This window comes from Hyaena hyaena, unplaced genomic scaffold, assembly GCF_003009895.1.
Source record: "Hyaena hyaena isolate Hyena2069 unplaced genomic scaffold, ASM300989v1 scaffold_37, whole genome shotgun sequence".
Classification (NCBI taxonomy): Eukaryota; Metazoa; Chordata; class Mammalia; order Carnivora; family Hyaenidae; genus Hyaena; species Hyaena hyaena.
In genome coordinates, this window is record NW_024080669.1 from 36,139 (window position 1) to 51,311 (window position 15,173).

Consider the following 15,173-nt stretch of genomic DNA (forward strand, 5'->3'; position numbering starts at 1 on the left):
TGGCTCCGGTCAGGATCTGAGAATTCGTGGGATCAAGCCCCACGTTGTGCTCTGCTTGGGATTTTCTCTCTCCTCTCTCTCTGCCCCTCCCCACTTAAAACAAATAAATAAACATTTAAAAAAATCTTTTAGATTTTAGAGAGGTAACACAACACACATATGATATAGTGTGCAACACACCCAGTGGGGTCTCAGGCAGACCCTATATATTCAAGCATATTCAAAGTTCTTAACAGAGTAAATCTTGAGAGTTCTCATCACACGGAGAAAATCGGTTTTCCTTTTTTCCTTCTTTTCTTTTTACTGTATCTGTATGTGATGACAGATGTTAGCTGAACCCATTGTGGTAATCATTTCATAATTTGTGGAAATCAAACCATTATCCTGTATGCCTGGAACTTACACAGTGATGTATGTCAATTATATAGCAATAAAACTGGGGAAAAAAGCACATTAGTATTTATGTGGCAAAGCATATGTACCTTTACACTAAGTGACATAAAGACCATAAACATGAACACTAGCCTCATATCTGTTCAAGTTTTGTTGCCAAATGCATTTTGCATCAAATTTATAAAAAACATGGAACTTTCTAAACTTTTTAGGTTTCAGAATTGTGGGTGAAGAATCACAAGCCTGTGTTCCTGCTGCTACTACTTCTACTACTACTGCTGCTGCTACTGCTATTATACCCATTTCACAGATGTGGAAACAGAGGTTCAGAGAAGTTATATACCTTGTGAAAAATTACTTGACTCATCGATAGCTGACCCAGAATTTGAACCTAAATCTACCTACTCCAAAGCACATGTATGCTTTGTTTAGTTCTCTACTCTGTGCTGAAAGGGATGCTTTCCTGGACTCTGATGGAAGAAGAAATCTGCTCTTTTATGGTCTTTCTTCCAATCATCCAGGTCTTTTTAAAAAACCTTTTTTATGTTTTTTATTTATTTTTGAGAGACAGAGACAGAGCGAGCAGGGGAGGGTCTGAGAGACAGGGAAATACAGAATCCAAAGACAGGCTCCAGGCTCTGAGTTAGCTGTCAGCACAGAGCCCTGACATGGGGCTCGAACCTACAAACTGTGAGATCATGACCTGAGCTGAAGTTGGAAGCTTAACTGACTGAGCCATCCCGGCGCCCCCCCAATCATCAAGTTCTATCAAGAGGACATTATTCTTCCATAGCCTTTACTCTTCATTTTAGTTCTTGAAAGTCCTCACCTAATTTTTAAAGGTACATCCAGACCATGGGTGAACTCCTGGGAGAATAACCAAATGTGCACAGATCATATACTTAAAGCATCTACAGAGAAGTAGTATCACCTAATGGGATATGGCTGCCATCAAGAATGAAGACCTGGGTTCTGGATCCCCTACTGTTCCTAAGTATCAGAGATTCTGGGCAAGCCCCTTAACATCTCTGTGCTTCTAACAATAACTGTAACAGCTAAAACAACACCACCTGCCTAATCTATTATATGTGACTAGACATTCATTTATTGGTTGTCAATTATGTATCAAGCACTGTACTTGAGGTGGAAATACAGAGACAGAGGACACAGTGCTTTCTTTCAGGCAGTGCAATGTTTAGGAGGGAGGCCGATACAAAAATAACTGCAACACAGCGTATAAGTGCTCAATGCACAGGTTACAGGGGGGACGGAAAGGAGGAGAAATGATCAAACTCCTCTTGTCCAGGGAAAGAGGCAGGAGAAAAGTTTCATAGGGAAAGGAACACTTGGTTTGAACTAAGTCTTACCGAGTAAGTGGCACCACCACGTTAGGGGTGGACAAAGGGAGAAAGCTAATAAAGCTGGAGGGAGAAGTAGGAGAGGAAGCCACAAAGCTCGGTGCCGGGAAAGGCAAGGGAGGAGAGAGCTTCTGGAAGGAACTGCCCACTTCTGTCAAGGGGCACACTGAGGTCCAATAAGGCCCAATGGATTCTCTTTGGTTTTGCCCACTGGGAGGGGTGAGACCTCTTAGCAAAGACCTGTCATTGCAGGGGTGGGGAGGAGCCAGACCGCCCTGCATTGGGGACTGCATGGGAGGTCAGGAAATGGAGACTGAGATAGTCAGATCGCCTTGGTGTGGAGGAGGGGAAAGAACGCAAGAGCAGTAGTGATATTGCTCTTATTTTAAAACAGAGGAAAACGTGAGCAAACTTTTAGATTTTGGGGAGAGAGCAGGCAGCAAAAACAAAGGGGAGAAAGAGAAGAACCCTAGAATAGCCAAGGCAAGATGGGATCAAGGCAGAGACAGAGGGATCCCTGGGCGCATCAGCGATGGCTGCAGGTGGTTTTAGCGGTGGGTCAAGTTTTTATTTTTATTTTTTGTATTTTTTTTAAATGTTTTATTTATTTCTAGGAGAGAGAGAGAGAGACAGCGTGAGCAGGGGAGGGTCAGAGAGAGAGGGAGTCACAGACTCCGAAACAGGCTCCAGGCTCTGAGCTGGCAGTCAGCACAGAGCCCGACGCGGGGCTCGAACCCACAAACCGTGAGATCATGACCTAAGCGGAAAGTCAGACGCTTAACCGACTAAGCCTCCCAGGCGCCCCATCGGAGGGTCAAGTTTTAAGTGGGGGTTTTAATTTGGGGCTGCCCACTTTTGATTTCCTGGGGAGACGGGAGATAAAATTAACTTCTATGCAGGGAGGGGCCAGGGGATGTGAGGAGTGGGTGATGGTCTGGAAGTCCCAGTGGGTATGGGAAAGAGGTTGAGTGCAGAAAAGTAAAAGGACCGGCAGGTGGCGCTGTACTGAGTGTACTCAGTGCCCCCCCTTAGGCTGGACTCCACTGACGGACAGGTGCACGGACGCTCATGTCCTGCTAGGAGCTGGTTCTCCAGCATCAGTGAAGGCAGGAGGCTCAGGAGCATCCAGAGTTGAGAAACTGAGAGAGAAGCTACTGTACATTAAAAGCTGAATGATGCAATCAGCACATAAGGATTTGTGCCTCTTCTCTGAGGTAGAAGGGGACAGAGTCTTCTTCCCTCTATTCAGACTCTTCAGTCTGTGTAACATTTATATTAACCCAGTTTCTAAGCCACAGGTTCGGGTTAAACGTACTCAAAATCCTTGAGAAGGAAGACGTAATTCTTGGGCTCACGTAAATTGGGGGTATCTCTAAACACCTTTTCCGGTAAGTTAAAAGCATCCTCAAGGTGCAAGAACTAAAGTCATCCGTTTTTCACTGGCAGCCTGGTACTTCTGCTTGTTTTTCTTTGCCATAATACACCCTACATTATAGCTGTAGAAGACTTCGTTGTGCATAAAACATTCATCGCAAGTGTATTTGCCGGGCTGTTTCAGAAAAGAATCTGAAGCTTAGAGGTTAAATGCACTTTCTGTGGCTGCATCATTAGCAAGTGATGAAGCATTACCCCAAATCTCTTGCCCTTGGGACTGAGATTCTTTCCATTGCACTCTCCCACGGGCCCTCCACCCGCTTATGGGATCTCACAGGTTTTGTCTGAAATGCCTTTTGTACGCGCCTGAGTCAGTCTGCCAACACTATAGTCCTTCCCCTTTGAAGGTTTACCTCAGTAGCTTCCGAGTGTCGGAGAGTCCATAAAAACTCCAGCATAGCCATAAAAATGGCCACGATTAAGCCACAAATAAGAACCACAAAGATTCCACCAATATTCTCCATCCCCAGTCCTGTAAGAAAGTGAGAACAAACAAAAGAGAGTGTAAATGGGCTAGAAGACATAATCGTTCTACCAAAGATGCTGAAAGTCATTTAAACAGCCAGAACTTGAGTCCTGTAGATGCTTTATACATACATTCCTTGAAAGAGATATAATTTTTCTCTTGAATAAAGGGGCAGTGGTGTCAGAGTAAAAAAGGGGAGAAGGGACCTAGGTGCAAAAAGACGAGACTAGTGAGAAGACTCCAAAAGGCTTTCTGGGGGAGAAAGGGGAAGGTCATTTTAAGAAAAGGGTCAGGGAGAGGCACCTGGATGGTACAGTTGGTTAAGCGACTGACTTCAGCTCAGGTTATGATCTCATGGTTTGTGAGTTTGAGCCCTGTATCAGGCTGGCGGCGTAGAGCCCGCTTCGGATCCTCTGTCTGCTTCTCTCTCTGTCTCTCCTCTGCTCCTGCTCTCTCTCTCTCTCTTAAAAGTAAATAAACATTAGGGGCACCTGGGTGGCTCAGTCAGTTAAGTGTCTGACTTCGGCTCAGGTCATGATCTCACGGTTCATGGGTTCGAGCCCCACATCGGGCTCTGTGCTGACAGCTAGCTCAGAGCCTGGAGCCTGGTTCTAATTCTGTGTCTCCCTGTCTCTCAGACCCTCCCCTGCTCATGCTGCCTCTCTCTCTCTAAGAAATAAATAAAACATTAAAAAAATTTTTTTAATGTATTTTTAAAATGTTCTTATTTATATGAGAGAGAGCAAGCATGAGTGGGGGAGGGGCAGAGAGACAGGGAGACACAGAATCTGAAGCAGGTTCCAGGCTCCTAGCTGTTAGCACAGAGCCTGATGTGGGGCTTGAACCCATGAGTCACAAGATCACGACTTGAGTAGAAGTCAGACACTCAACCTACTGGGCCACCCAGGCACCCCCAAATCTGCATTTTAAATTACATTTCACCAGTGTAAATTTTCCAATCAGGCCTAAAATTAGTTTGTAGGTCGGTATTTTTAGATGTAGATGACTAAATTCCTTGAAGCCAGGCATAGTTTCCAGGTGTCTCCTCACTGCCTAGCATGATCTATCATGAACTCAGTAAATATTTGTAGGTCGTTTCATTTCCACAGTGTTGAACATTGAGTTTAGCTATGTAACTGGCTGCTTTATTTGGTATCACAGAAACCCAAACTTCAGGGGGAGTGTCCTAAGCACGCGACGCCCTGATTTCCCAGGGGCCACAATCATAAATCAAAAAGCACTTTTTATCCAGGAAGATGTCAGAGGGTAGCTTACACCCTGGGCTGTTCTAGAATGCTTGAGTATTTGTTTAATCAGTAGTGGGACACGGAGCTACCTCAGTGTCGGGGAAAGCCAGCTTCACACAACCCTAAGGGATGACGAGTCTTGTTCAGGAGAAGAAATCCGACACTACTTTCTGCACCTTGGAAAGTTGGAAAAATAGCCCTACTGAGTCATTTCAAGATGCCCTGAGTTTCCTTTCACAAAGCCTCAAGTAGATGTCTGTTGCTTTTTTACAACAGCCGGTGTCGGTGCAGTGCCTGCCTACACTCATAATCTGCTACCACGGCTTACACCATGATTGCATCAGAAGGACTCTAGACTTTGGTCTGCAGGTCCATGCAGTCGACTTTTGGGAACCAGTGCAAATATGAATCCTCTATTTTGAATAACCAAAAACGGGGATAGTTACAAATGCAACTATAAGGGAAGGGATGTATGGTTTGCAGTAGATTTCTACTTTCCAGGAGGAAGGTGCTTGGGGTTCGTTTGAACACCTGCCCCAGGTTCCTGGGACCAATTGGGCAGAGAGTTTTTGACCCTGGGAACATGAGGGTCCAGGTGAACGGGGCAGATACGAGGGGACACTTGAGAAAGAAGGCACAGAGGGCCTGGCTGGGGCATTCCGGCATGTGCTCCGGCAGCAGGTTAATGGGTGGTGAGAGCCGGGTATTCAGAGGGGCATCTGAGACTCGCGAATGAGCCAATCCTCCAGCTGGGCCCTATGGAGAAAGCTGGACCAGGGCCTCAGTGAAAGGGAAGGTGACAACAGTGATCCCAAGGGTGTCAACCTGTTCAGATAAGTGGAGTCCCCAGGCGACCACTGAGGTACTACAAGACTCCCTGATCACTTTGCGATACTTCTGCCTGACACAGGAAAAAAAAAAAAAAAAGACTAGAATCCCCTTGAAGTCTTCAACCTGCCCTCGTGTTCTGCGCCCCTCTGTGGGTCCAGATCTGCCATCCAGGCTCTAGCTGCTTCTCCTCTGTCAGCACCCCCACCCCACCTTCCTCACTTTTTGCCTCACTTACCCTCCCCCAGAACACACACATGCTCACATACCTCCCTTCCCAAAGGAAAATAAGAAGCCCTTCTTCCCCTTCCTACTTGGTTTAGTGAACACCCCTTCTCTCTCCTTCCTTTCCTGGCCAAGCTTTCTGAAACAGTTGTCTATATCAGAACTATTTTAAGACGCTTTAAAGCCCCTAGAAACGTGTACATTTGGAGCCCCTGTCCGCCTAAAAGCAAGAAGAAGAAAATGCACCCACATCTCCTGTTAAATGCATTTTTAAAATTTTGCTCGTGATGTGACTGAGCAGCAGGCAACAGTTAATTTATAATTGGCTGTGATTTCTCAGCAGTCATCGTGCATACAAGGCAATGTTTGCAAAACGAGAAAAAAATCTAACCCAAAAAACGGTTTCTAAATGTAATGAAGTTTTTATGAATATTAAATTTAAAAATTAATGAAGTTGAAACAATGTTACATTTTGGATATATTTAATTAAACATGTCTTAATTTAATTTTGCCATTTCTTTTTGCACGTTGAAGCTAATACAGTTTTTCAGACCTCAAACATAACTTTGGATTCTTGAAAAGCCTGAGGCCCTAGATATCTGAAGAGGAAAATGGTTCTGGTCTGAATTCATTTTTGTTTTTCTTTTTTTTTTTTTTTTTTGAATGTTTATTTATTTTTGAGACAGAGAGAGACAGAGTGCTAGCGGGGGAGGGGCAGAGAGAGAGGGAGACACGGAATCTGAAACAGGCCCCAGGCTCTGAGCTGTCAGCACAGAACCTGACACGGGGCTCGAACCCATGAACCGTGAGACCATGACCTGAGCCGAAGTCAGACGCTTAACTGACTGAGCCACCCAGGCTCCCCATTCACTTTTGTTTTTCCTCTTCACTCATCACCCCATGCGATTTTGTCTTGCATCACCAAAACCACCCACACCAAGGTCACCACCCACACCAAGGTCACCAACGAACATTATGTTTCTAACCTATTGGAAGTTCTCCAGTCCTGATCCCAAGTGACCTCTTATAGCACTTGGCATTGCCAACCATTCCCTGTTCTTGGCTTTTATAGATGTTCCTCTCTTGCAACCTCCTCGACGCCTTTGCTTGCTCTGAGGCCCATTCTCTCATTTTCCAGAATTTGGTTTCTTGTCTCTCCTTCCTGCACTGGCTAGTGCCAAGTCCTAGTGATTTTACCTCCTATATGCTTTTCAATTTCTTACCCTTCTATCCCTGCCTCCACTTCCCTAGTTCACACTCTGTTCCTTGCTTGGACCATTGCAGTAGGCAACTAAAATGATTCCTTGCTTGTAGCTCAACTCTACCCTCTACTAAGTTTGCCTGAGTGATCTTTCCAAAATGCAAAATCCATCTGCAACACATCTCTATCACTGTTCATAGTTCCCAGCACATGGCATTATTGCCTCTACCTTTTGAACCTTTCATTTAATGGCGCCTCTGCCTGGAGCCTACCCCCAGCCCCCAGACATGCACCAGGCTAACCCTAACCTTTCCTTCAAGACTTAGCTCAGCCGTCGCTTCCTCCAGGCTGCCTTCTCTGATCTCACCTGGCTCTGTTAGTTATACTACTTTGGTGTTTCACGGATAATGTGCCGTGAATCATTCTAACATTGCGTAAAATAACACCCTAGTTTAGTTGGATAAATCTGGATCTCCCACTAGACTGTGAGTTCCGTAAGGGGACAAACCAGGTCTGGATCAACTCTGTAACTCCACTGTCATGGTACCTGTCCCATGATAAGAGCCCAATAAATGTCTGCAGAAAGAATGAACGGAAAGCAAGAGAATAAAGACATCTCACATGTGGAAGCCTGCGTTACCAAGAGCTTCGGATCCATACTGTGAAATGTATTCATTCCTAATTCATTTTAGTTCAAAAGAAGAGGAAAGTGTGACAATGCTCACAGCCTGATCACAGAGGCAGAAGGCCCAGACTGCACAAAGTGGCTGGCCAAGGTGGGTCTGAACACTGCCATGGTGAACCTACAACATGGGCCAATGGTACTGGGGCCCTGGGCAGGTGCAAGGGCACTGGGGAGAGTTGTAAACAGACAGGTGATCTGTGCTGGGATAAATCTGATCAGATCAGGGAAAGCTTCTTGGAAGATGTGAGGTTTTAACAGGATGTGGGTAGAAAGCATGAGTCACCCAAACACCCCACTGCCTTTCTTTCCCAGCTTCTCGTGTTTCAGGACCGGTGTGTTAATCATGGCTGCCGGCGTCAGAGTGCTGATTCCTGGCGGAGCGGCCTCCCCACCCAGGAGTGAGGCTTGTATATATACCACCAGTGCCTTTAGGAACTTATTGGAAAGTGGAAGCAAGAATAGATTGCTGGCAGAGTCGGAGTTGAGAAACAGATGGAGCAGGAGCAGGCAGCGAGCACTAACAGAACGCAGCGGTTCCACTTAACACTGTCATCAGTCACTCTGTTCAAGTCAAATGCCTTCCACAGCACACGCCTTCTACGCCGGCATGGGCACCCTCCAGTCCGACCACAGACCCTTGCTGTGCTCAGAGCCACCACAGTCCCTGCAAGGGACAGTCAGCTAATCGCCTCTCCCTTCCCTTCTTCAGATGGACCACACAGAAGCCACCAAGACAGATGGCTTTCAGACTGAAAGTCTCTCTTGACACTTGAGTCTTGGAGCCTCAGCTATTCACCAGCAATGAGACTGTATTAACTGAAACGGAATTGAACTCCCCCTGCAAACTCTTGGTTGATTAAATATTAACACTGCTGTCACTCGTAGCTCGTCCACAAATACTAATTAGAGCTGACAAATGCAAACAAACAACTTCCGTGTCTCTAGAACTAACTAACAGAGGGAAATGGCAACCTGGAAGGGAGTACCTTTGAATAGATTGGAATCACCACCCAACCGTTCTACCTTCAGTTCTGACCTGGAAATCATCACCTTTTGGATTCAGGTGCACATAGGCCTCAGGCCTTAGCACCTGTAATATCCTGAGGTGGCACTGGGAAAATTTGCAACTGGGATGCAGGGAGGTTCCTTTTGAACAAGAAAGGGGTAAGTCTAGCCTGGGAGGCAAGAAGGCAGAGGCTTCAAGAGACAGAGAGAAGAGAGACTAGCACCATGATCCCAGCAAGGGAGAGTGTATTTATTCTCGAACAATGGCCAACAAATCTTTCTTCAGAAGCTTCCCTGAGCTGAACCTACATGTGCTGAAACGCTATGCAAAGTTCCACTCGGAAAACACTTGATAAGAACATGAACTCTTTGACCGATATGACTTTCGAGCACTTTCTATTTCAGAAGCACCTTCACCTACATCTATGCAAATAGTTCAATGCTCTCATCTCCACGGACTTATGTATTGTAAATAGCGACTTCACGAGTCCAGCGGGGAGCTGACCTGTACGACTTTCTCAGAAAAGATAAAGTGATTCATCAGGTTTGCACGGCTGAGGACTGGGAGACAGTAGGCATGCCATTTACTCTTTCTGTGACATTCATTGACTAGAACTCGCAGAGTCTGGAGACAGTGATGGAAGAAGAGAGGCAAATGGACACGCGACAGAAGAGGGATGGAAGAAGCATCTGATAAATGTTGCAATTTATCACAACATAAGCCCGGGGGAGGCACATTACAATTTATCAAAATATGAGCCCAAGCGCCTGGTTTTTCAAAACATGTGCTATCTTGTTCAATTATCATTAAAAACACTGTAAAGAAGGCCCGCAGTCGGCATTTTCCAGTTAAAGAAACAGGAATTCAGCGAACTTAAGCTAAGTTGCCCACATTTTCACAGCAGAGAGGTGAAATCTACATAAATCTGACTACCCAGCTAATGTTCTTTATAAAAAATAAGGCCGACTTTTAGGACTGTTTGCTCTGAGCAAAGTTACCAGGCTAAACATTTTAATTTAATCCTAACAGTTGCCCTGTGAAATTGGCACTATGTTTACATCCATTCTTCTGACAAGGAAAGTAAAGTACTGGAGTCGGGTAACTTGTCTGAGGTCCCATGGCCCAGCAGGACGTGTCAGGTCCAAACTGAAGTCAGGGCCTGAGTCCTTACCCCAATCCTTTCCCTGGAACCAGGGTCCTTCATGTTACAGGGACGGGATTATAGAACTCAACCTGACACTTTGATGACTGACTTCATTCCTGACACCCCCCTCTGCCAACCCAGAATGACCAAGAAAGGGGGTCCTATTAATTCCACTTATAAAATTCCCTTCTCTCCTTGACATTACATCGAATGTTTGAATCGATGCTTTATCGACTTCACTTTGGCTCAGTACCCAAAGTTGGGCTTGCAGACATTATAGTGACCTCTGGTGCAGACACCCTGGGCCACCGTCTACCTCTGGTCCTGATCATGCTTTCTGGCACCCCCCCCCCCCCGCCCCGCTCCCCAACACCCTGGGAGTTTCTCCGTCTTTCAACAATCAATCTGATTGGATGAGGGAGTGGCTTCCTCTGCAAGCATCTCTCCGAGACACTATCTAAACTCCCATATTCAGATTTCCAGTCTTGGCTCTCTCTAGAGAAACGGGAGAACCAGGATAATCAGGCTGGGCCCCCTGAGAAGACAGAGAGAGGATAACAGACCCAGGATCCATCCCCCACCCATCCCCTGTGCTCTTCTTGCTAAGAAGTCTCACACTCTCATTCCCGCTGTGCCAGACAGCAAACTTCCTGCTCTCTAAGGATTTTGTGAGTCAATACCCTGGCCTCTTTTCCATCCTTGAAAGGGGACCCTGATTTTCACAGCCTGGTGGTGTATTTATGTTCCTTTGAAGCCCAATTGTGAGCCTGTGTTTTTCAAGATAAAGGTATTTAATTTCCTTGGAATTTACCGACTACCTTTTTGTCTAACAATTGTTCTACAAAGCCTTCAGTAACCCAATCCTCTTGAATTGGGGTGCCGGCATTTTGTGAGTGGCTAACGAGATTTCTTTTTATAGGGGCGGAGTGAGAGAATAAACAAGGGTTGTTGAAAAGAAAAGGCAGAAGAGAATGAAAGAGCTTGGAATGGAGCCTGCTTCGTTTTGTAAATTTCCACATAGCCTTCCACATGCTCCCCCATTTCATTTTTCAGCTGCAGATGATGGTAGATGGTCACTGAGCTGCAGGCAGGGAAAGAAATGGGGGAGATAAAGCAAAGGGGTAACGCTGTGGTTCTCACCAGAGCCAAGTGAGGCCTGGCAAGAAGACTCAGGAGCAGGGGCACCATCCCAATGTTAGGGTTCTTCTCTGAGATCTGGCAGTGATGTTTGAACTGTAATATTGGATTAGAAGTAGGGTAGCACCGGATCCTTTTCTTTGAAATTGCTCGCATTTTAATAGGATAATGAAGAAGAGAAGGATTACATTAGCTACTGCACACTGTCTGCTACATTCTGCAGATCTTCCTCGACTTACAATGATGTCACGTCCCCAAAAGACCCACTGTGAGTTGAAAGTATCATTACATGGAACCTGCATTTAATACATCTAACCCACCCAACAGGACGGCTTAGCTTAGCCTGCTTGAGACGCACTCAGGACGTCTGCCTGCGTTTGGGCAAAATTATCTCACACAAAGCCTATTTTGTAACAGAGTGCTGAATATCTCACATAATTGAAAACCATACTGAAAGTAAACACTAGAATGATGGAATGGGCACGGGAGGGTTGTCAGTGTATCAGCTGCAGGCCGGGGTGGTCTTGGGGTGATGGGGAGCTGCTGTCCAGCATCACGGGAGAGGAATCCTCCAGCACATCGCTAGCCTAGGAAAAGATCCGTGTGTGAAATTCCAAGCACGTTGTATACTAAACGTGCATGGCTTACGCACCATCATAAAATCGAAAAATTGCCAAACCCTTGTAAGTCAGGGACCATCTGTACTTGAAAGCAAAGTGCCTTCAGCCACTGTCAGCTTCAGACGTCTCTGAAAAAAGGACTGTCCTCACAGTTCACTTCATCGCCCTCCCTCTCTGCCTGCTCCATGTTCTCCCCCTTCTTTTAGGCACACGTGAGAGCCCACAGACTCACATCGCAGAAAGATCACCTAGGAGTTCCTCTGGAAAGCAAATTAAAGCGACTTCCCTTTGTTCAGTCTGAGACACAAGGGAATAAAGTAAGGTCCTGTGGCTCCATTCCTGGTGACCACTTAAAGACTTAAAGGAAGAGACCGTTTGGGTCACACTGGCCTGTTCTTCTGCCACAGGAGGGGCTTCCTTGAGCAGTAACTTCTATTCCGTAAGTCTGATGGCTAATTTGCCAGAGAGAAGCCAAGCCATGGTGCCTTCCGTTCCAGGCTGGTGCTTCCTGCTTGGCTTGGAGGAGGTCACACAGACTTTTGCTTGGCTTAGGAAACCTTTTCGCCTCTGAGTAATGTTTTTTGGGCTTCAGCCATGGCAGAAATGGGGCCACTGCATTAAACTGGCACTAGCTGCCGTGGCTGGGATGGGAGCCGAAGCCCCGGCTCTTATGATGATTTGCATAGCATTTCCCAGACAGCGCCCTTTGGACATGACCGAGTACTAATACAGCTCATCCTTTTCTTCCAAAGGACAGCTGCACAGAGGCAAGTTAACACTGGCTAGTTGGGAGAACCCTAGCACCTTCTGGAGCATCTGGGACCTGGGTAGGAGATGTCCGCTATTTATTTTTCCTTTCTATCTGTTCCGTTCTCTTCTCTGTGCCAGAGAACATTTGGTCCCTAAGTACAACATGAAGCCTCCTGTCACTATGTCCCATCTTCCCTGGGAGCCCAATCTCCCTGTCTGCCTTCCCTCTCCATCTCTCCTAATCTCTGCTGTCAGAGCATTTCCAAAGCCAGTCGCTGGGCAAAAATTCTAACGTTAAGTTTTTGATAAGTTACCTAATCTACCTCAAGCCCCTCCATTTCCACCTGATTGCCACAAATGCAGATTTCTCAGTCATTTCAGGTTTGAATTGAGCTAAAGGCAGTGTTTTCTCTGTTTCTGCTTCACCCCTGGATGTATTTCAGGTCTGAGGATAAGGAGACGATGTGCCATGGGGGTGGGTTAGGTGTCTGGTCTTAATGCAGGATTCCACTTAGATTTCTAATATCTTTGGAGCCTAGGAAAATGCAAGCCTGACACAGGACCCTCCCTGGTCTGGGTCCCCCTGTCTCATCTCTCATGTCCCCTCTTCACCATGGCATGACACATCTTTCTGGGGCTTTCCAAACTCCAGAAGCAAGCAAAAATCTCTTTACCTCTTAGAATCCCCAACTAGCTCTGCCTGCTACGGTCTTGTGTCCCAGCAGGACACAAGACTCCTTCTCAGCGACCTTTTCCACTCTAAAATATCCTTTTCCTGCGCAGAAGTTCCCTGTCCCGGCCAGGGCGTTTTCTATTTGGTTTGCAGACTCGGTGGCCTGGGTCTTTATTATTTTTCCACTCTTTAACTTCTAGCACCAGCTTCATGCCAAGCTTCCTCTCATTAATAAGCCTTCTGTATTGCAAAATACTCTTCTGGCAAATCAAAAACCTTGACTTCTAAGAACACTATATCTGCTGAGTTGTAAGAACTGTTGGAACTTAAAGTCAGTAATTTGATTCCTTCTTCCTCCGAGGCGATGACTGTCCCCTGAGACCATGTATACCACCGAGAGCTCAGAATTCCACCCCACGGCACCTGCTTTCATCATGCCACATCTTACCCCTGAACTTCTGAGATCTGTAACCAACACTCTCAAATTCAGCTGAGTGTGTGATTGGCATGCCAATGCATCGGCAATGCTTGGGGTGTTTAAGAGGCATCTTCCTGAGACACTCATTTCACTCAGAGCTGAGGTGGAAAAAGCATTTTTACATTAAATAAACATTGCCTATGTTTTGTTGTAAATTGCAAAAACCTATGTGTTTTTAGGATAAAACAGGACGAAGGATATTCCAAGCATGGTGAGCTGTTTTAGGCTATGTCTCCAGCCCCCCAGAGTGTATGTTCAGTCTCCGCTGCTAGTAATTCCTTCCATGGGAAAGCCTGGGATATGCTGGTTTGCAGTCCAAATGCCTTTATCTAGTTTTCAATACTCTCTTAACACCTACCCCGTCTTACTTATTCAAACCAATTTCTGAGTGTGGTGACTGAGCTCTACAACATTCCCAAAGCAGTGACTCCTGATAGATGCTTCAAGGTTCAGGCCAAATGTCCCTAAAGCCTTCCCTGACCATTGCTCAGAATTAATCACTTCCTCCCCTGGGCTTCATAAACACTTTTTTAAAAAATAATTCTCATAAAGCATTCCTACAGTGCAACCATTAGAGTGATTATTTGTGCCTCTCTCTAGGTTTCAAACCTCTTGAGGATGGGGCCATATCTCACTCCTTTTCATAATGTGAGAGCCTAGCACAGTGCCTGATCTGCAGTGGTTTACAATGTGTGTTGGATGCAGTGGGGGCTATGTGGACACTTTCTATGCCAACACCGGGGGCATCAGGGTTCCTGTTTGGGAGGCAACAGACATAGGAAGTGGTACCAGTCTGGAGGTCCTTGAGATGACTGCCCACCCATTCATTCATTCATATTCTTGGTAATTCATTCATATTCATAGTAATTCATTCATATTTGTTCATATTCATGCATTCATTCATATTCATTGATTCATTGATTCATTCATATTCTGTCATATTCATTCAGTCATTCATTGTTCATCCTTTCATCAAATACTAATTCAGATAATCATGCTGGTCCCTGAGATACAAAAATAAATAAGACACAGTCCCTGACTTTGAGTTTTTTATAGTCCATGGGGGACAAATGTCAGCAGACACAAAATAGATGTCATAAGTGTTGATTTTAGAAGAGCTAACTAGCCTTGAGGAGCATGGGCATACTTGTGGCTGTGGACACTGTTCAGATCTCTCACTGTGCCTTAGTTGCTCCTTTAGGCCTAGATTTGGGATAAAATTAGTTCTCATTTCTTTTGTGGCGGTCGTTTTTGCAGAGGGTTTAACATGATTTATGTCACTCACTCTTCACAATAGCCCTGGGAGGTGACGTTATTATTAATTATCATCTCTATTTTCTAGAGAAGGAAACTGAGGCTCAAAGATGTTTCACAGTGATTATAACAAGACCTTTTATGGAGTGGAGTCCATTGACCCCACGTCCATGATCCTGAACCCTTAATGAAACTGCCTGAGAGGAGAGACCTATCCTCATGGCAGATAGTAGAACGCCCAGGGAAGGAGGAGAGTAAAAGTCCGATTAGCTCC

At 45.7% G+C, this 15,173-nt stretch overlaps 1 protein-coding gene across 2 annotated transcripts in view; it reads right to left on the reverse strand.

Annotated features, from left to right (window-relative positions):
- Window positions 1-15,173, reverse strand: part of GRIK4 (glutamate ionotropic receptor kainate type subunit 4) — a 432,944-nt gene that overhangs the window by 1,681 nt on the left and 416,090 nt on the right. For both annotated transcript variants that reach the window (XM_039229403.1, XM_039229402.1), the window contains one exon: window positions 3,539-3,657. In XM_039229403.1, coding sequence (XP_039085334.1) covers window positions 3,539-3,657 — 119 coding nt within the window. The remainder of the gene's footprint in view (window positions 1-3,538; window positions 3,658-15,173) is intronic.